The sequence below is a fragment of the Ochotona princeps genome, chromosome 11, assembly GCF_030435755.1.
Source record: "Ochotona princeps isolate mOchPri1 chromosome 11, mOchPri1.hap1, whole genome shotgun sequence".
Classification (NCBI taxonomy): Eukaryota; Metazoa; Chordata; class Mammalia; order Lagomorpha; family Ochotonidae; genus Ochotona; species Ochotona princeps.
Genome location: NC_080842.1, coordinates 44134800 through 44156768, shown reverse-complemented (window position 1 = coordinate 44156768; position 21969 = coordinate 44134800). Strand labels below are relative to the sequence as shown.

Genomic DNA, 21969 nt, shown 5'->3' with positions numbered 1-21969 from the left:
TCTCCAAAGCAGCCATTCAGTCTAGCCATTAAGATGCCCGAATCCAATGTCTGAGTACCTAAATGCAAGTCCCAGGTCTTCTCCCAATTCTAATTCCCTGTTAATGCTGACCCTGGGAAGCAGTAGGCGATAGCTCAAGATTTTGGGTGCCTAACACCCATGCGGTAGACATGGAATACGTTCCCAGCTCCTGATCATTTGGGGGATATAGTAGATGGGAACTGCGACCCCTCACTCTCTCCAATCTCTCAAAAAATTTTTTCTTCGAAGAAATAGGGCGGTTTCCTTGCTCTTAAACTATGTATCAAAGTAATGTGGCAAAACAGAGAGAACATAACTGCTGGAGCTAATGTTCCTAACATGTATTTATTGAATGAGGGAGTGAGGGGACAGGGAGAGAACCAAACAAATAGAAAATTTGTTTTCAGTCATTTCTGGAAACTGACCACCATCCAACATAGCTGGTCATCTGTTACACATTTTTAAAGAAACACAAAAAGTTACAACTCATTCGATAATTCCAGCAAAATACTGGAATGAACTATTAAAATACTGAGAGCTATTAACCCAATTTAGAGTAATGTCACACTATCTTACTCTATATTCCTTTTTCTACAGGGTTGTGGTTATACACATAGGTTTCATAGCCTGACTACCTGGCTTCAGATTTCATTTCTATCACTTCTTAGTCCTAAAACTGTGGGCAAATTCTCAACCACCATAAAATCAGGAAAATAAAAATTTCTTCCTTGCGCAAATGGCTGTGGGAAGCCTATTAGTCAAACCAGTCCTAAACAGCTTTGGCACATGTAAATTCTCCGTAACTGACACTGCTGTACTATTCTAGTAACACTAATAAGAGTTGATTTCTTAAAGTGATCAAAAGACTTTCTTACCTTAATACCAATTTCCTTTCACCGGAAGCACCCCAGCATCACAAAATGGCTCATTTTCAAAAGCAAATCACTTAACCTACTTTTGGAATCAGAATTGTAGCCGTTTCATGTTGTAACTAGTGGAAGGTCATGTTCTATGAAGGTTGTGAGGCTCAAAAGCAATTCAGATCTATAACAAAAACACTTATTTTTATTGGAAAGGCATATTTATGGAGAGAAGGGAGAGATACAGAGAATGAAATTCTGAGCTGATCCAAAAGCAGGAAACTCTTCCAGATCTACCACACAGGTGCAGGGACCCAAGGCTTTGGGCCTTTCTTGACTGCTTTCCCAAGCCAGAAGCAGGGAGCTGAAAGGGAAGTGGAGCAGTTAGGCACGAATCAGCCCTCTTTTGGGATCCCAGCACATGCAAGGTAAGGAATGTAGCTACTAGGCTACTACGCATGAGCCCAATTTAACAATGTTTAAGAAATAGTTTGGGGTCCAGCAAAATAGCCTGGTGGCTAGAGTCCTGGCCTTCCATGCGTGGGTATCCCATACGGGCACTGCTTCTCATCCCACTGCTCCACTTCCCTTCCAGCTCCCTGCCTGTGGCCTGGGAAAGCAGTCGAGGACAGCCCAAAGCTTCAGGACCCTGCACCTACATGGGAGACCTGGAGAAAGCTCCTGGCTCCAGATAAGACTGGCTTGGCTCTGCCATTGCAGCCACTTGGGGAGTGAACCAGCGGATGAAGGATCTTTGTCTCCCCTTCTCTGTATGACTTTCCAATAAGAATAAAGTTTTAAATAGTCTGATTCTCAAGGCAATGTGGGGGACTCAGCCATAGCCACTGAAGGGAAAGCCTCAGGCTAGCAGTAAGGATTCACTAGAGGTCACAGTTCCACTACACAGCACTTTTAGGATCACAGGCCTGAAGTCATACTTCTATTCCGTGTCAACCTTACCCATTACTTACACCTCCAGGACATTCCTCTCCCCACCAAGGCAGATCTGGAGACCATCTCTGTCCCTGGCACTAACGTAGACAAAGGAGAGGTGCAGCCTCTTCCACCCTCTCCACTGTCATGGTCATCGGGAGGACGGGAGCATTGCCCTCACCTCCTCTTCCTCCCCCAACCTCTCCAGCCCACATGGGCTGTAATGCCCTCACCCTTCTAAAGACATTTAAAAACAAAAAAAAGCAATTCATAAATAAATCTCCTGTCCCAATAAATGTAAATTGTTTAACTAGAAAAGATGTCTATAGTTGCAATACTACCTGACTTTCCCGATACCTTGTGACAAATAGACGGGGTACAGAGGTGAGTCAAATAACATGTACATTAGATAACCCAATCCTAATGCATAGCATGTGTCACTGTACATAGCGTACATGGCAAGGAGAATGCTGTAGATGTCATAACGTCATGGATTTGCCAGGGGGTAACCTTGTGTTATTCAGGCGAACCCACCATGACCATGAGGGTCACTAGGAGCACAGTAAGTACATTTCACAGGTCACAAATGAGCAAGCCTCAATGAGATATTCCTTTAAGATGGAAGGAAATTGCAAACCAAGAACACAAAAATTGAAAAGATCTTCCCCCGAGGATGTTCCTAGATTAACCAAGAGAGGCAAGCATTTCATCTGCAAGATACAATTCATGCTACATGTGCTTTGAGAATGATATGCTTGGGATGTGACAATCTGGAGGCAAAAACTAAAGAAGTAGTCATTCCATTCAGGGGGAAATGTCCTTGTTAGTCTTGAGTCAAATTTAGAAAACTTCAAAGTATCTTTTCAGGGAAGTATCTGTGAGGGAAGGAGTATAGTCACAGGAAGCAGCACATTTTCTAGACAAGGACAGAAAGGTCTAGAAAAGCCTGCATCACTCTCCCACGTGGCAGGAACAGCCAGCACTGGGCCAGGCTGAAGCCAGGAGCTTGGAACTTCCTCTGGTCCCCTATGTGGACTGCAGAGGCCCCTACATTTGGAACATCTTCTGCTACCTTGCCAGGTGCATTTTTGAGGATCTGGATAGGAATGAAGCATTCAAGACTCAAACCAGTGCTCCGATATAGAATGTCAGCATCCAAAGCCATGACTTCACTCGCTGGGCCACAACGTGGGACCCTGGATTCTGTATTTCTCACTAACCACAGGTGATGCCCATGCTGCCAGCCCACATATCATACTCAAGGAACAAGGATTTAGATGCCATTTCAGAAAGCTCTCTACCAGTCATATCATCTCAGGCGTGGGAGCTACGACAATCTGATATGGATCATCTGCATCAGAAGGTCACAGTTAGTAAACAGAACTTCAAGATTCAAAATCCTGAATGATCACAAATCTTGAATTTTTGGTGGTAAACATAGGATCTTGAAGATTTTTCATTTTAAGAGGATTTTTTAAAACTTTGCAAGTTAGGAAGATCCTTATCCAAATTCTTACAAGAACCCCAATCTGCCAAGAAATTTGCAAAGAAAAAAGCTCATGCTTACATGCAGTGATCAAGCTCAGCTAGAATTTCTGCGTAGCAACGTCATTGATGAACAATGTCTCGAGTTCAAAATAGGGACTATTCATCATATTTCCTAAATTCTAAGCCACTATCATTTTTCTTCTTCATTACATGATAAAAATGTAAAATTAAGTCATGCATAGATTCAGTTTTAAGAAAACCAGAGAGGTAACCTTGGGTCAGCCTGCTAAACTCACGGCAAAGACAAAAACTGTACTTGAAAGGGGAGTGACTGGATAAAAGGAAGAGCCCTTGAAATAAAGTTTTCAGCAGCCTGAGAAAGAAGTTGGGCTCCTTATCACCATCTCTAACAAGAACTTTGATGAGATCATGGAGACAGTTTCAGATCCTATTCCACATGTTTGAAGTCTCAACCTACCTCAACGCACCTCAACCCTTTCTCCACACAGCGGCCAAAAACACCTTTTAAAAATCCCAACAAAGAAATCATCACCAGGGCCAATGTCAAATTTCTGAAAGCATTTGACTTGATGTTTATATACAGTGTAAGATAAGGGTTCAATTTCAGCTTTCTACATGTGGCTATCCAGTTTCCCCAAATCCCATTTGTTGCAAGGACTTTCCACATGGTATATTCCTGGCACCCTTTTTTAAAGTCACATGAATATTCCAATATACTAAAGTGGTCTGGATGGTAGAAACATCTGAACAGTATTAATTTTACCAATGAATGTTTTTATATTTATGTGCTATTTTATCAGTGCTTTACAATTCAATATAAGTAGCAATTTACATATGCACAATCGTTAACAATTCTAGCAAAAAATACACATATTTGAGAAGTTTTACACTGAAGCAAACTTGTTTTACTTCCATTTCCCCTCATATATGCACAAGTAAAAATGGGGTGTTACCAGACCTTATGTGTCCAGTTGGCCTATATTTGTTTTCCTGCCAGTGCTATACTATCTTGAGGACTATAGCTTTGCAATGTATTTTGAAATCAGCAAGGGTTACGTCTGTAGCTTTTTTCTTACTCAATTTGCTTAGGTTATTCAGGGTTTTCAGTTACATACCAATTAAGACTTTTTTCTATTTCTGTAAACCATGACATTGGGATTTTGTTGGGAAATTATAAAGATCCTTTTGGCTTTTGGGGACATTTTAGTATTTCTTCCAGCTGATGAATACAGAATCTCCACTTATTTTGTGCTCTGTAATTCCTTTCATCACTTAAGATTCAGTGTAAAATCTTCCACTTTTTGGATAAGTTTACTCATAAGTATTATTTTTGACATTATTGTCAGCAAGTTCTTAAATGTGGCAAACAAAGCACAAGCAACAAGCAGCAAAATTAGAAAAATGGGATTACACTAAGAAAAAAATCACACAAAGGAACAAACTAAGACAGGTAACCTCTAGGGAGAAATTTTTAAATCATATCTGAAAAAAGGAATTGCCACATACAAAATATAAATTGTGTTATTCAAAAGCTATCCAATACATGACCCAATTCTTATAAATGAGGAACAAAACTACTTTGCTAAAGACACAAAGATCATCAGTGGGTATAAGAAAGTGTGTTCAATATCACTGAGGAAATGCAAATCAAAACCACAATGAGACCAGATATCACACCTGCTGGAATATTCACGAAATACCAGGTAGGAAGTGGTAAGGATCTGGAGAAAAAGAAATCCTTGTATAGCTTAAGTAGGAAAATAAATTGGTGCAGGTACTATGGAAAACAGAATAGAACACCCACTCCCCCCCAAAATAGAAACATCATATACTCTAGCAACCCCAATTCTGGATACATATGCGAAATAACTGAAATCCAGACCTCATCTTCCCTGTCATGCTCACTGCCATAATTAATAGCCCAGACTTAGAAAGGGCATGAGCATCCATGAATGGGCCAATGGATGAAGAAAATGAGGTGTGCATATAAAACAAAATCTTCAGCTTTAAAAAGGAACTCCTGCCATTTTTGACTATATGGATCAAATAGAAGACATTATGCTAAATGAAGTAAGCCAGCCACAGAAGGAAAAGCATTATGTGCTCCTGCATATAAAAAGAATCTCAAAAAATAAATTCAGAGACTAGATAGCAATTGCCAGGCAACAAGGAGAGAATAAAGCAAATGCTTGGTGTTGGTCAAAGAGAACCAGGTTTCTGTAATGCAAGATAAGGCCAAGAGATCTACATTCAGCACGTGCCTCTGGCTAACAATACTTTAATGCATACTGAAAGGACTGGACAAGTTAAGATGGGAGGAAAAAGATCTGACAAGACTGGATACTTTTGTGTCAGGTCCTGGTGAAGTTTTCACAGTTAAGCATCAATCTCCAAACTTAACTTATTGAACATTAAGATATGTACAACTTTATGCCTGTTAACTATATCAATAAAATTAATAAGTGAGCAAACAGATTAAATCCCATGGCTCCCTGACTCCATGTCCTCACCGTGGGTTTTGTAGCTCAAATACCAGTCCCTCAGAGAAGCTGGCTTCGTTTGCACAGCCCAGGGTCAGGCCCTGTGCCAAGCTCTGAGCCCTTTGATTCATCCAACACAGTAGTGTGATCATTTCATGTCTTCCTCCCACAATAAACCACAGAGTCTGAGGATGAACTTTTACTTGGTGCTGAGCTCAGTCCTATAGCACACAGCATTGCCCATAAGAGCCCTTCAATAAATGTTTCTTGAAAGACCATCAATTAGATTTACACATTTATTCTTTTCAGATGTTTCTCAATATCTCAAAAATTTTACTTTAAACATCATGATGTACTTATTTATAAAATGTACATATTCACATATCATACATGGTTATATCACAATTAGATTCTTTAAATCAGGTTACCAATGAAATCTCTGATCAAGTTCTTGACATAAGCTGATCCTACACTTCGGTGAGGGCAGACTGCTACAAACTTAGCTCAGATAAAAATTAGGGGCCAGCACTGTGGTGCACCAGGGTAAATCATGATCTTGCATACCGCACTGGCATGATTTCCAGTCCCAGCTCCCCCACTTCCAATCCAGCTCCTTGTTAATGCTCCTGGAAAAGCAGTGGAAGAAGAACCAAGAGCTTAAGCCCCTGTACCCATGTGGAACACCCAAATGAAGCTCTTGGCTTCAATGTGATCTGGCTCTAGCCATTTGGAGGGCGAGCCAGCAGGAGGAGGATCTGTCTTTCAAATATATATTTGAGTAGAATAAAATTTATTGACTGGTAATTCTGCATATGCAAACAAATTGTTTTCCTTCATAATGATTTTATCACAAAAACACTTAGCAATATTACTTCATGCGCCTTTAGTAACAATTCTGTGAAATAAAAAAATATAGTTCCCATCTCACAGGCAAGGAGATGTATTTTGCCTAATGTCACATCTGGTAAATGACAGAGCAAGACTTACACCCAAGCCTTCCATTGCCCAGTTGTAGGTCTCCTCTGTGTCTTACAGTCCATCAGCATTAGACCACAACTAAAAAATCTAGAGATAATGCGGTCATTTTTGTTACTCGTTTTCCTCCCAATTTCCTTCAAAAATCTGAATTCTTTTTTCACTCTAAAAAAAAACATGGGAGACTCGCAAGATGGCCGACATAGGAGGAAGACTGTGAGAGAGCTCACAGACAGAGAGGGCTAGAACGCGACAAAAGAGTAAGTGGAGCAGCATAGAACTACAGGGAGAAGAACGTGAAGTTCCCTGGACAGTGTGGAACCAAAAAAATCCACACAACTCGGAAGAGCAACCAGGGAAAAAACAAAAGAAAGAGCAGGGGAGACGACTTTCCGCTCCTGACCTGCTGAGTCACCTCTGAGTGCAGACACTGAAAGCCGCCGACCGATCCGGAGACCGACCCGCAGACGCAGTGGCCGTGAGGACCAGCGGCGATTGGGACCCGCTGGCATCTGCTCACCCTGGTCACCAGGACCCTGAATCACCGGGACCCGCCAGCATCCACCCACCCTGGTCGCCAAGCCCCGCCGGGACCTGCCCCAGCCGCAGCCTCCAGGTTCCAGCCGCCTGCACCCGCCGAGACCAGCAACGGACACAGCAGTCGCTGGGAGACACACCTGCGGCGAGAATTCCGACCAGAGGAAGAGGCAGACTGCAAGAACCTGAGGTTTGAGTGAGTTGGGTGGGGACAGTGGTGGGTTGGAGGCTTCGGGAGTTGGCCCCCCAGGGGCATGCACCAAGCCTGAACACAATTGGTGCTCCTCTCCCCGCCCCTCCCCCACCCCCAGACTCCTGCGTCTAGAGACACAAGGCGAGTGCCTTGAAATTGCCAAAACTGTGTCTGGGAGAAAGGCAAAAGGCACATTGGATATTCCCCCGTGCCTTTGCGGTCTGGCACTCAGCTGGGCGGTGCTATACCACAGGAACCCAAGCACGCCATCTGGGCTGGGCAGTCCCGTGCTAGCGCTGGGGCGGTCGGTCCCCTGCAAGCGCTGGGGTGGGCGGGCCTGCACAGGAGGCGCTTCCAGAGAACACCTGGAACACCCCACGCCCTATAGTCCAGTGCTCCAAGCCCTGTGATCCCGTGCACAGGGGGTGCGCACAGAGAGTGCCTTCACTCCCCCACGCCCTGTGGTAGCATACCTGTAGGGGACGAGCTGAGAGTGCGCTTTGAATCCACTGGGCCCTGGAAGTGGCGCCCTGAGGTCCAGTGTTCTGGAGACGCACCAAAAGTGCCTTGAAAATTCCCACACCCTGCTACTCCACGCCTGCAGACTCCGATCTCTAGAGGATAGTGCTTGGAGACCCCTCAGCACACTGGTGCCTAGGTCTCTCAAAAAAGAAACACTAACACAATGGGAAGAAATACCAGAAAAGGTAATGATCCAGATGAGAGTGCCAACACCCTACCAATACAGGATCGAAAGCCAATGTCTATTTCGGAGATGCGAGATGAAGACATAGAAGATCTACCAGACAAGGAATTCAAAAAAATAATGTTAAAATATGTCAGAGACAATGAGAAGAATTGGGAGGACTTCAAGGAATTCAAGAACCACATAGCCTCAGAAATACAACAAATGAAAAGTAAAATCCTTGACTTAGAGCACAAAATTGAGAGCCTAACCAACAGAACAAATACAGCAGAAGAGAGGATCTCTGAAACAGAAGACACACAAAACGAACATACCCAGTTCATGAAACAGCTGGAGACAAGTCTGAACAAAGCCAATAAGACCATACAAGAAATGAAAGACGACCTCAGAAAATCAAATATTAGGATTATTGGCCTTCCTGAAGGAGCGGAAAAAGAGTCAGGAATGCAAATGGTGCTCGACGAAATTATACAGGAAAACTTTCAAAACACTTGGAACATGAACCCAGCCCAAATCCAGGACGGTCAGAGGACTCCCAGCAGATATGACCCAAAGCGATCTTCACCCAGACATATGGTGCTCAAGTTCCACTCCAACGAAGACAAAGAAAGAATCCTAAGACAAGTACGAAGCAGAGAAAAGATCACATACCGGGGAAAACCAATCAGGATCACTGCTGACTTCTCTGAAGAGACTTTACAAGCAAGAAGAGAATGGACAAAGATCTTCCAAATCCTGAATCAGAACAACTGTCAACCAAGAATATTGTACCCAGCAAAGATCTCATTCGTATTTGAGAACGAAATCAAATACTTCCACAGCAAAGAGAAATTAGAAGAATATGCCAGCACAAAACCAGCTCTACAAAATCTCCTTAGAAATGCACTAAATCCAGAAAAAAAGGAGGTGAATCATAAGCAAAGATGGCAAACAGGAAGATCTTCCCACTAAAGTCCACACAAGGAAGGGCAATTACACAGATATCAACACCCACAAAAACAAGTATGGCAGGGCAAAATCACAACCTCTCAATTTTAACTCTTAACACAAATGGCCTGAACTCACCAATCAAAAGGCATAGATTAACAGAATGGATTATCAAACAGCACCCAACTATCTGTTGCCTACAAGAGACACATCTAACCAGAAGAGATTCGAAGAAGCTGAAAGTGAAAGGTTGGAAACAAATATTTCATGCCAATGGACGAGAAAAAAAGGCTGGGGTAGCTGTCTTAATTTCAGATGATGTGGACTTCAATCTGACACACATCAAAAAGGACAGGGAAGGACATTATATATTGGTGAAGGGACTGATCCATCAGGAAGTAATTACCATTGTGAACATATATGCGCCAAATTCAAACGCACCTAGCTACGTGAAGCAATTACTCACGGACTTAAGGGGAGACATAGATATGCACACAATAATAGTGGGTGATCTTAACACCCCACTAACAACTATAGACAGATCAACAAAACAAAAACTCAACAAAGAAACAACAGAGCTCATACAAACAATAGAACAACTGGACTTGGTTGACATCTATAGAATTTTTTACCCTAAGGCCACAGATTATACATTTTTTTCAGCAGTGCATGGCACCTTCTCCAGGATCGACCACATGATAGGACACAAAGCAAACCTAAATAACTTCAAAAAGATAGGAATCATACCATGTACCCTCTCAGACCACCACGGAATGAAGCTGGAAATCAGCAATTCAAAATGTCCCAGGAAATACAGAAACTCTTGGAGGCTGAACAATATGCTATTAAACGAACAATGGATCAGAGAAGAAATTAAAGATGAGATCAAAAAATTTATGGAAACCAATGAAAACTCTGACACAACATTCCAAAATTTGTGGGACACTGCCAAAGCAGTGCTACGGGGTAAACTCATCGCAATTGGAGCTCATGTCAAGGCCCAAGAGAGGCGCCAAATACAGGAACTAAACACACACCTCCAGGAATTGGAAAAACAACAGCAGAAGAGCCCCACACACAATAGGAAACAAGAAATCATCAAAACAAGGGAGGAAATCAACCAGATAGAAATAAAAAAAACCATACACAAAATCAATGAATCAAAAAGCTGGTTTTTTGAGAAGATAAACAAGATAGACACCCCACTGGCCAGACTGACAAGGAAAAAACAAGAGAAGGCAAGAATTACCAGCATCAAAGATGAAAAAGGCAACATAACAACAGACACCGCATCCATTAAGGCCATAATTAGAAATTACTACAAAGCACTGTACTCCAACAAATCAGAAGATCACCAAGAAATGGAAAAGTTCTTAGACTTCTACCACCTGCCAAAACTTAGCCCAGAGGCAACAAACGACCTGAACAAACCCATAACTGAAGTAGAGATTGAATCAGTGATTAAAGACCTCCCAACAAAGAAAAGCCCAGGCCCAGACGGCTTCACTCCAGAATTCTACAAAACATTCCGAACAGAACTGACCCCAATCCTCTACAAACTCTTCAAAACAATAGAAGAGGCAACCCTTCCAAACTCATTCTATGAAGCCAACATTACCTTAATCCCAAAACCAGACAGAGAACTAACAGAGAAGGAAAACTACAGACCTATCTCTTTGATGAACATTGATGCTAAGATTCTCAACAAAATCCTAGCCAACAGAATTCAAAAACACATCAGACAGATCGTTCATCCAGATCAAGTAGGATTCATCCCTGGAATGCAGGGATGGTTCAACATTCGCAAATCCATAAATGTGATACACCACATCCAAAAACTGAAAAACAAGAATCACATGATAGTATCAATAGATGCAGAAAAAGCTTTCGACAAAATCCAACACCACTTCCTACTAAAAACCCTAACCAAGGTAGGCATAGATGGAAAAATCCACAATATAATTAAAGCCATATATGAAAAACCCAACGCCAGCATCATACTGAATGGAGAAAAACTGGAACCCTTCCCACTGAGATCTGGAACAAGACAGGGATGTCCACTTTCTCCACTACTATTCAACATAGTCCTAGAGGTACTCGCTGAGGCCATAAGACAAGAAAAAGAAATCAGAGGAATCCAAATGGGAAACGAAGAAGTTAAACTCTCACTATATGCAGATGATATGATTCTTTATGTAGAAGAGCCAAGAGACTCAATACAGAGACTGCTAGAACTTGTACGAGAGTTTGGTAGAGTGGCAGGGTACAAAATTAATGAACAAAAATCAACAGCCATAGTGTATGCGAACAGCCCCAAGATGGAAAAAGACTTAACCAGCAAGATACCATTCAAAATAACAGAGAAAAGTATGAAATATCTGGGAATAAATCTAACCAAAAATGTAGGAGACTTATTTGAAGAAAACTACAAACTACTTAAAAAAGAAATTGAACAAGACCTCAAAAGATGGAGTAACATCCCATGCTCCTGGATAGGTAAAATCAATATCATTAAAATGTCTATACTGCCAAAAGCAATATATACATTCAACGCAATCCCAATCAAATTGCCCAAAACATTCTTCATGGAACTGGAAACAATGATCCAAAGGTTCATCTGGAAGCACAAAAAACCACGGATAGCTAGAACCATCCTGAAGAACAGAAAGTTAGCAGGGGGAATCACAGTTCCGGACCTCTGGACATACTATAGGGCAGTGGTTATCAAAACAGCGTGGTACTGGCACAAAGATAGAGAGGAAGATCAATGGAGCAGAATAGAAACACCAGAAGGAAACCCACACAGATACAGCCAAATAATCTTTGACAAAAAGACAAACGACAATCCAGGCAAATGGGAAGGTCTGTTCAATAAATGCTGTTGGGACAACTGGTTGATAGCCTGCAGAAACAAAAAAATAGATCCACATCTCTCACCATACACTAAGATCAGATCTAAATGGATAACAGATCTAAACCTACATCCAGAAACCTTCAAACTTTTGGAAGAAAATGTTGGAAACACACTGGAACACTTAGGGGTAGGCCCTCACTTCCTAAAAAAGACTCCAAACGCAGTAGAAATCGAGACCAAAATAAACAATTGGGACCTCATCAAACTAAGAAGCTTCTGTACAGCTAGAGAAACAATCAACAAAGTAAAAAGGCAACCCACAGAATGGGAGAAGATCTTCGCACACGACATAGGTGATAGAGGGCTGATCTCCAGAATATACAAAGAGCTACAAAACAACCAAAATGTCAAAACAAACAAGCCACTCAAGAAATGGGCACGGGAAATGGGCAAACACTTCACAAAGGAACAAACCCAAATGGCAAATAAACATATGAAAAAATGCTCAAGTTCCCTGGCAATAAGGGAAATCCAAATTAAAACATCAATGAGGTACCACCTAACACCAGTAAGACTGGCCCACATGAATAAAAGCACCAACAACACTTGTTGGCGAGGTTGCGGGGAAAAGGGAACCCTACTCCACTGCTGGTGGGGCTGCAGGCTGGTACAGCCTCTATGGAAATCAGTATGGAGAATATTCAAACAACTCAAATTCAACATACCGTATGATCCAGCAATAGCACTCCTAGGAATATATCCAGAACACTTGTTTTATGAGAAACCAACATGCACTCCTATGCTCATAGCAGCACAATCAGTAATTGCAAAAACATGGAAGCAACCAAAATGCCCATCAACAGAGGATTGGATAAGAAAGCTATGGTTCATCTACTCCATGGAATACTACTCAGCTATTAAAAAAAAACAAAATGCAGTTCTTTGTGGCCAAATGGGCCAAACTGGAAACCATAATGCTAAGGGAAATGAGCCAATCCCAAAAGGTTAAATACCACATGTTTGCCTTAATTTAAGATGATATGATGTTATGTATAACATGTTATGTTTTGAATGTTATATGTTGTGTATAAACTAAGATTGAAGTATAGGTGAGGTGGTCACAGAAGGTGACTGGGAACTCGCATTTACTTTTAACATGTTGGTTACTCATTACTATGTCAATTAATTCCATAATGATGTAAATTTTTGCTGATGGTATGTTGGAGCTTTCAATTGACTGGGATGATGCTCTGCTGGCTCTGTCTTCAGACCAGAGAGGGTATGCCTAAGAAGCCATTGAACTTGACTGGACAATAAGATGCTGGACTCTATGTTTGGTATACGCTTGCAATGGGGGAATCTCAACTGAACTTGAGCTGTGGTTATGCAACAAGGTGGAGGAATCCACCATGGTGGGAGGGTTTGGGGAGGGGTGGGGAGAACCCAAGTATCTATGTAATTGTGTCACATAATACAATGTAATTACTGAAGTTAAATAATAAATATATAAAAAAAAAAAAAACATGGAACCCTGTGGCCAACAACTACCCACTAAGCCTCCACATCTCCACTACAGGGGGCCTGGTGGAAAACAATTTGCTACTGCAGTCTTCTATACCCTGCTGCTAAAATAATTATTCAAGAAGTCAAACTCTCATTTTCAAAGATATTTTTACTGTCTTAGCTTTATACATGAAAGATGCCAAAACAGACGAAAATCAGACACATAGTACTTCTGCATGTGTTAGTACAAGGTTCTTATTATCTTTCCCTAATCAATAATCCTCTCACCATTTTCTTTGCTTTTTGAAGTTGGAGCTGCTCCTATATATTAAGACTGGCATCCCAGGATGCTTTAGCAGCCCACATACATACAGAAATAACTGCAAAACTTTGAAAAAGCAGGGAGTAGTAAACTCAAACCAAACAGAGCATTTTTTTAAGTTAGCATCATGTAATGAGGTTTTTAAAAGCAAACATAGAAAAATGGCTGTGCTGCTCATTGTAACAGCAAGACAAATGTGAGAACAGCAGCTTGGACAGCTGCATCAGCTCTTGGAAAGCACCACTTTGGAAGATGTGTGCGGAAACCTCTTGCCCAAGGTTGTTTCCATATACCCAAAGTATCATTTAGGGCTGGTCAGATTAGTCATCTCCTAAGTTATACAAAAAAGTTACATTCCATTCTTAGTATCTCTCCACACAAAAATGAAAACATGTATATACACAAAACTTCACATGAATTGCCAAAAGATTTACTTTGTTTCTTGAACTCTTTAGCAGACAACTGGGCCCTTGAGTGTAATGTAGATTTAAAGTGTTGTCAAAAATTAAAAATTCAATTGTATCTCCTTACATGGTCACTCTGTCTCCAGTGACCGTCAAGCCCTGCAGTTCCAGCTTCTTCTACCAATCTGACCGTTCTCCCTGTATCCCTCCCTTCTCTGCCCCCGACATTCCAGCTTCCTCCAAAACCTTGTCCTCATTTGTAACCAATTCATTTTCTCTGCACAGTCCATCAACTCCTGGGCTCCAGCTACCACTGAGACTCCCACATCTACTCCCACAGCCCGTGTTTCCTTCCCAGCTTCTCTCTGGACACAGCACACTGTAAATCTGCCGCCATAAGGTGCCAGTTGAATTTCAAAGCACACAAGCCAAAAAGCAAATTTGGGGCACAGTTTCTCTTGAAATTCTCCAGGAAGACAGTATTGGAGTTCTTAGCCCAACCCATACTGAATTCATTACAACTGAACTCATTTGCACTATGTTTTCACTGCCCTTGGTTGTCCCACAAGTGTCTAACTTACAGACCTAACTTCACCTTGTTCTCGATCTACCTGCATCAGATTCCTCCACATTTAGTTCCGTCACACCAAAATTGACTCCCCCTCAACGTCCTTTGAGTTGAATGCACGGGAAGCATCTATGTAACCTCGTTAGCTTTCAGTTAGGCTTTAGCCAGAGCTGCACATGCCGATTTCTACAAGGGAATTGAACCTCCTCTGACTCCAGTTTCTGTGGAGGGTGCTAGCACTAATCCCTTGTGGATACGAAAGAATGACTGCTCCATTATCAAGTAAATGGTAATATAATGGTATCAAGTAAATGGTATATCAAGTAAATGGTATATTGAACCATTTGAGCTGTGTTTTACTGGAATTAACTTAAAGTTGTATGTTTACAATGTGTAAGTAAATTAATTGCAAGAAAACAAATTTTGGTGAAATAAACACTCAAAATCATTGGTAATGAAACTAGATGACCATCATCTTACCTATTTTATTTGCCTGTACACACTCAAAAAACCTCCAATTCATATTACTGGGTGGGTACCTATGACAGGGAGACCTACAGTAAGTTTTTCCCCTAACAGTTCATCTTTCACTCAAGATACTACCAATTAAAAAAAAGAAGGAAGCAAGACAGATATAATGAATTCACCCGTCAACACAAGTTACTTGGTTGCTGGTCTCCATTTGGTTAAACTTCATATGTGCTATTTGGTTTTAGTACATTTTTTTGAAATGAAAGTCAAAAGCAGCATTTACATAATTCTTGTCTCCCGCTCACAATCTTGTTTGCAAGGAATAGTTGGAAAACCAATGCTCTAGGTACAAAAGTCCAAAGCCCTTGGTGAGACATGCGAGATCCCCGAGTCATTTGCACTTGATCATTCCAATGGATTTTTGTAAAACCACTGCCAAGTTATTCCCTAGTTTCCCAAGACCAGATTCATTTTTCATGAAATGACACTTTTGCACTTGCTATTTTTTCTGCCAAATGCGGATCCTAAATTTGCCGTGTTAAAGTTTTATTAGCTTAATTTCAGAGATTCAAATGTTTACTGCCTTGTAGGGCCTTTTTTACTCCCCAGATACCTTATACTCACACATGCTTTGGCCTTCAAAATTACTGCCCAATGTGACAATCATCTTTTCCTCTTGCCAAGAGGAAGAATGTCATGACACCTTTATATGTCATAAAGCTAAGGCTGTTTCTAAGACAGGAATGATCATGCTGTTGTAATATCTGGGGAAAAGTGAGGGAGATAGGGAGGGATGAGGAGGAAGAACACCCCTCCCCCATGCTTCTAAATTGCAATGTGAAAAATGTGAAATCAACTCATTTAACACCTTAATAAACTTTAAAACACTGATCTGATCATCCTTGAGTTCTAAAGGACCTTCTCAGCGCTTGCAGCCTCAATTGCTCCTTATGAACACAGGCAGAGTTTCCCTTACTCCAAATTCATGGGATTTCAGGTATTTCAGAATTCCGTATTTTGGGGATTTTGAAGTATTTGCATTAACATAAAGATATATTGAGGGCCCAGTGCGGTGGCCTACTGACTAAAGTCCTCTCCTTGAACATGCCAGGATCTCATATGGGCGCTGGTTCCTATCCCGGCAGCCCCACTTCCCATCCAGCTCCCTGCTTGTGGCCTGGGAAAACAGTCCAGGGCAGCCCAAAGCCTTGGGACCCTACACCCGTGTGGGAGACCCAGAGGAGCTCCTGGCTCCTGGCTCCACATCAGCACAACACCGGCCATTGCAGTCACTTGGGGAGTGAATCATCAGATGGGAGATCTTTCTCTGTCTCTCCTCTCTATATATATCTGACTTGAAAAAAAAAAAGATTGAATATGGAACTAATGTTTTATGCTTCACATATAACTGAGACACATTGCCTAGGTAATTTTATGTAATACTGTCAGTGCACGTGTGTTTTCACTGTGACCCATCACATAGTCAGATACAGGATTTTCCACATGTGGAACATTAATATCCAAAAAAGCTGCAGTTTTTGGCACATTTTGGATTATAATTTTGATTAGCTATGCTCATCCTTCAAATATCACAACCCAGAGATGATTACAGTGGCTGGAACTGAAGATTTGCACAAGGAAATCAACAGATAATCATCTCATCGATTCGATCCTTTCAGCTGAATAAGTACTAAGAAGAAACTACTCATCTAAATCATGCCAATTTTAAGTGATGACTTCATTTTTTCCGTAAGAATGACATCACCCACCAACAAAGGAAAGCAGGATCACCAGCAGGACGACAAGTGCACAGATACATGGAATCAGGACCAGCAGGAGGAAGCGGAGCAGATGAGCAGTTGCCAGCTTCTGGGAACAGTTCTCACCCGTGTTATTGTCATCAGCTCCCAAGACCTAAGGAAATGAAACATGGTTTTAATTTTACAAAGCAGCACAATACATGGAATGAAGTTTTAGATTACAGGCATTCATTCAAAGCAGCAGATTCCAAAAAGATTTTACAATGTGTAGTTCAAGACAGGAAACAAGATCAGTCACCAAATGGTGCTAACAACAACTATATACAAATAGAGCAAATAAGCTACATGTAATTTACAGAGTTTACAGAGTGCCAGCATGTTGGCTCATCTGGCTAATCTTCCTCCTCCAAGCACTGCATCCCAGAGGGGCACTGGTTTGTGTCTCAGATGCTCCACTTCCCACCCACCTCCTTGCTTACAGCCTGGGAAAACAGTAGCAGATAACCCAATGCACCCATGTGGGAGACCAAAGAGAAGTTGGCTCCCGGCTTTGGACCAGCTCAGCTCCAGCGTTTGGGGCCATTTGGGCAGTGAACTAGTGGATGCAAGATCTTGATCTTGCCTCCTCTCTAAACCTGCCCTTCCAAAAATAAATTATAAGAAAGTTTACACGAAAAAAAGTTTATTAATGCGATATTTTTATTTGTAGTTTTCATAATATGGCTTTTCATGAATTTTTTGAAGATTCCTCATATGGATATTCCATACCAAAATAACCTAGATTCTATTTTCTAGGATTTTTTCAAGTACCCCTATTTCTAAAAGACATGTAATAATACTTCATCTTTTTTAAAAAAATACATTTGCCAGCCTAGTATTACTCCATGGCCAGAAATTACCATGTGATCAACTCACTGTGGACCAAAGTTACAAGCAAAAGATAATTCAGTGATAAAGCAGTTGCTAAGCAGATGTAGATAGGACTAATGAAACAAATAAGAAAGCTTGGATAATGTCCTAACAGGAATCAACATGAACCTGGATAAAGCAAGTTTGCCATTACTAATAGGTAATAATGATTACTGATCTTGATCGACAAATTAGCAAGGAGAAAAAGCCTGTCCTGCTTGCCAGCTGAAGACCGGTGACAGAGGACATCCCTGGATGTCCCTGATACTCCTGCAGGCCATATGGGAGATGACAATGAGGTGCTAGGATCATGGTTCAGAGTTTTTGTCTTCAAAAGCTTGAAGTCTTGCTTGAGTTCAATGGATTCTCATTAATGATATCTGGGAACCTGTTTTTTATTGACAGTAGCTTAGGACAGCAACTTATCCAAGGGAGTCTGGGATGGTACTAAAAGTGTCTGGAGTCAATATCATCAATTCTTCTGCTCCCCATAAAAGACCTGTACCTCCCAAGTCCCTCTTGAGCTGACTTTTCTCCTCTGACAGTTGCTGAGTGTGGACACTAGCCTCCACCTGAACCTCCTTTAACCTTATCTAACACACTGATGCTCAGGTTAGGATGGGGTCGTATCCCAATAAACTCACCTACAGTTGAAACTGTCTTAAGTATACGGTGAAAATAACACATTTAATCTACTGAATTTCATAGCTTAACCTAATTTAACCTTGGAAATGCTGCAACACTTACATTGGTCTACCACTGGGCAAGAACATCGAGCACAAAGTCTACCTAATACTGAATACCTCATGTATTATCAGCTACATTGGCTTTCTCACATGATTTAATACCTGTATGTTAAAATTACAGCTCTGTGCCTAGTGCAGTAGCCTATTGACTGAAATCCTCTCCTTGCATGTGCCTGAATCCCATACAAGTACCAGTTCGTGCCAAGCTGCTCCACTTTCCTTCTAGCCCCATGCTTATGGCCTAGTAAAGCAGTAGAGGGTGATTCAAAGCCTTGGGATCCTGCACCTGTGTGGGAGATCCACAAGAAACTCCTGGCTCCGGATTGACTCAGTTCTGGTCATTGCAGCCACTAGGGGGGTGAACCAGCAGATGGAAGATCTTTCCGTCTCTGCTTCTCTCTGTACATCTGACTTTTCCATAAAGGTATATCCAAAAAGAAAAAAAGGCCCTGCACACAATAAAGGTTTTCATTACAACATTACGACACGAACATTTTCCATTCTTATGGACACAGGCCGAGACCTCAAGGACAGCCAAAACGGCACCAGCTACAACCTGTTCGTTCTACTTCATGAACCATTAGTTGTTGAAAATCTACGTTAAGATAAGAATGCTGCATAAAGCAAAGACTCCATCTTGGCTTATGTATATAGATGATGTATATCCAGGTGGCGAAAGCTTAAGCATCTTAAGATGAACAGCTCAAGTGCCATAGGAGTTCAAAAGAAATTCATTTTCTTGCTGGAGGATCCAGTAAGACTATTAGGAAAAGCAGGACTAAATCTGTGGTTCTGGAAAAGTCATGTTGTAGGTTAAAGGACTTGGAAAATACACCCAGAGAGGTAGGAAATTCTTAACTTTCTTCAGCTTTCTTCAACTTTCCCTATTATGTTGGTCACAGTAGCATGATAGGGACACCCCGGTAGGGTGGATGTCTCTGGCAACCACTGCAAAATGCATCCTATGGAGTCACCAGGTGAGAGGTAGTTAAGGAAGTGCTAGAGGCTCAGGTTACCATTTCATCGAAGTATCTATCATCAAGTACTTAAGCTCCAGAAACTATCCAAGAGCAGTCCAAATAACTTCCTGACCGCTGCAGAGAATAACTCTTTTCAAAGGAAGAGGCAGGAGCAAACACTTCGAAGAAATTCCCTATTTCATCACTTGTTTCCCCATCGCATAACTTTCCCATTGCTCTCCTGGCCCCTGAAGATGGTTTCTGTCAGTGCTACATAATTCAGGGGTCCTCTGGGTTGCTCTCATTGTACTGCAGCTCTCCAACTTCCCAGTGCAGCACACGCCTCCCGGTCAGATCAGCACTGCTGAGAGCAGTCTCCATACTTGGTGCAGCTAACCTGGAGAGACCTTTTCAGATTTGTGTCCTGGGTCCACTACACGCCCTTCTCACCCTCAAAGCTGTAAGCCAAGTACAGGTCCAGCATCCAGGGGGCAGGGAACAGAATATCTGATTAGACTTCTGCCTATTTTTAAGCATGCAATTCTCTTCTACTAATCCTATTGACAAAAACTTCTCATGTCTGAAGTACTACTTTTTTTCCCCCCAGTCTGGCTCATTGAAAGGTCTTCTAACCCCTGCCTTCTACATTCATATACTTATTTACCAATTCAACAACTTTCACTACAGCCATTCTGTAGCTTTAGGGGACCCACATGCCAATCAATGGTCCCTAATCCTTTCCCTATCTATAAATTTGATTTGTTATTTCCCTGCATATAGTCTCACAAGCCTTTAAACCAGACTTTCAATGACACTCCTGCTAGTGTCCTGAACCTACCTTCTCCCTGCTCTTGCTCTACACCCAGACAGATGAATTGTGGCAGCAAATTTCACCCAACATGGGGCCAACTCAATGGCCCAGCAAGCTAATCGTCTGCCTATACAGCACTGTCATCCCACATGGGCACTGATTTGTGGCATAGCTGCTCCACTTCCCATCCAGCTTCCTGCTTACAGTCTGAGAAAGCAGTGGGGGATGGCCCAACACTTTGGGCCCCTGTACCCACATGGAAGACCCAGAGGAAACTCTTGGCTTCAGATCAGCTCAGCTCCAATTCTTGTGGCCTTTTGGGGAGTGAATTAGCAGATAGAAGAACTGTCTCTAATCTGCCTTTCAAATAAACTAAATCTTTAAAAAGTAACTTTTTTTAAAAATCCATCCAACAGGACTGTTAGATTGCTGGCTTCACATGTCCTTCTCTTCAAGCCACCTCCCCCTTCTCCTGTCCAAGTCTCACTCCAATTCCCACTTCACAAAAAAAAAAAAAAAAAAAAAAAAAACACCAAATGAGGCTCGCTATACCTTTTCTACATCTAAATCGTCCTTCCTGTTCATTTGTGCACACCCCTCTTGTGTTACAAGAAAGGAAAATCCGCCCTCTGTCCTATAAGCCTGCCACTTAAACTCTTCCTTCTCAGGAAACATTCTTTAAAAATTTATATATCCTGGGACCTGGCACGATAGCCTAGCAGCTAAAGTTCTCACCTTGCTCGAACCAGGATCCCATATGGGCACCAGTTCTAATGTCAATGGCTCCACTTCCCATCCAGCTCCCTGCTTGTGGCCTGGGAAAGCAGTCGAGGACAGCCCAAAGCCTTGGGACCCTGCACCCATGTGGGAGACCCAGAACAGGCTCCTGGCTCCAGATTGGCTCAGCTCTGGCCACTGCGGCCACTTGGGGAGTGAACCATCGGACAGAAGATCTTCCTCTCTGTATAGATGACTTTCCAATGAAAATAAATACATCTTTTAAATAATATTTTTAAATTATAAATCCACCACCACCCTACCTCTCCATCTGTATTGCCTTCATCAGCGTTTAACCAAACGTAGGTGTTCCTTGTTATTTTTAATGCATCTTAAACTTGCATTTCCATGCAGCCCCCAGCACTACCTCTTATTGTGTCCATCCAAAATATCCCAGCAAGAATTGTTGATATTTATTTTCCTAATCTCCCCGATTATTGCTTCCTACTGTAGTCTACAATTCGACATCTACCTTGGCCACTGCACCAAGACAACCTTCCTTAAGGTCATCTCTACATTGCTGTATCCAAATGGTATTTTTAGTCTTTGCTGCAAGGACACCTCATTTCAGAGTTCAAGTTCTCCATCACTCCCTGTTAACGGACTTTCTTCCTTTGATTTCCCTTACTCCTATTTCTCTGGTCATTCCTTCTATTTTCACATGGTCCTCTTTCAAATTCACAATCTCCCCAGACAATGACACCAACAGAGGTAACTTATGTCCTTCAAGATCAAGTGTAGATC

The 21969-nt window shown here is 41.8% G+C and overlaps 1 protein-coding gene across 2 annotated transcripts in view; it reads right to left on the bottom strand.

Annotated features, from left to right (window-relative positions):
- The window catches only part of CORIN (corin, serine peptidase), a 224284-nt gene that overhangs the window by 170938 nt on the left and 31377 nt on the right, over positions 1-21969 (bottom strand). For both annotated transcript variants that reach the window (XM_058670142.1, XM_004579119.4), the window contains exon 2: positions 17033-17177. In XM_058670142.1, the coding sequence (XP_058526125.1) occupies positions 17033-17177 (145 nt within the window). The remainder of the gene's footprint in view (positions 1-17032; positions 17178-21969) is intronic.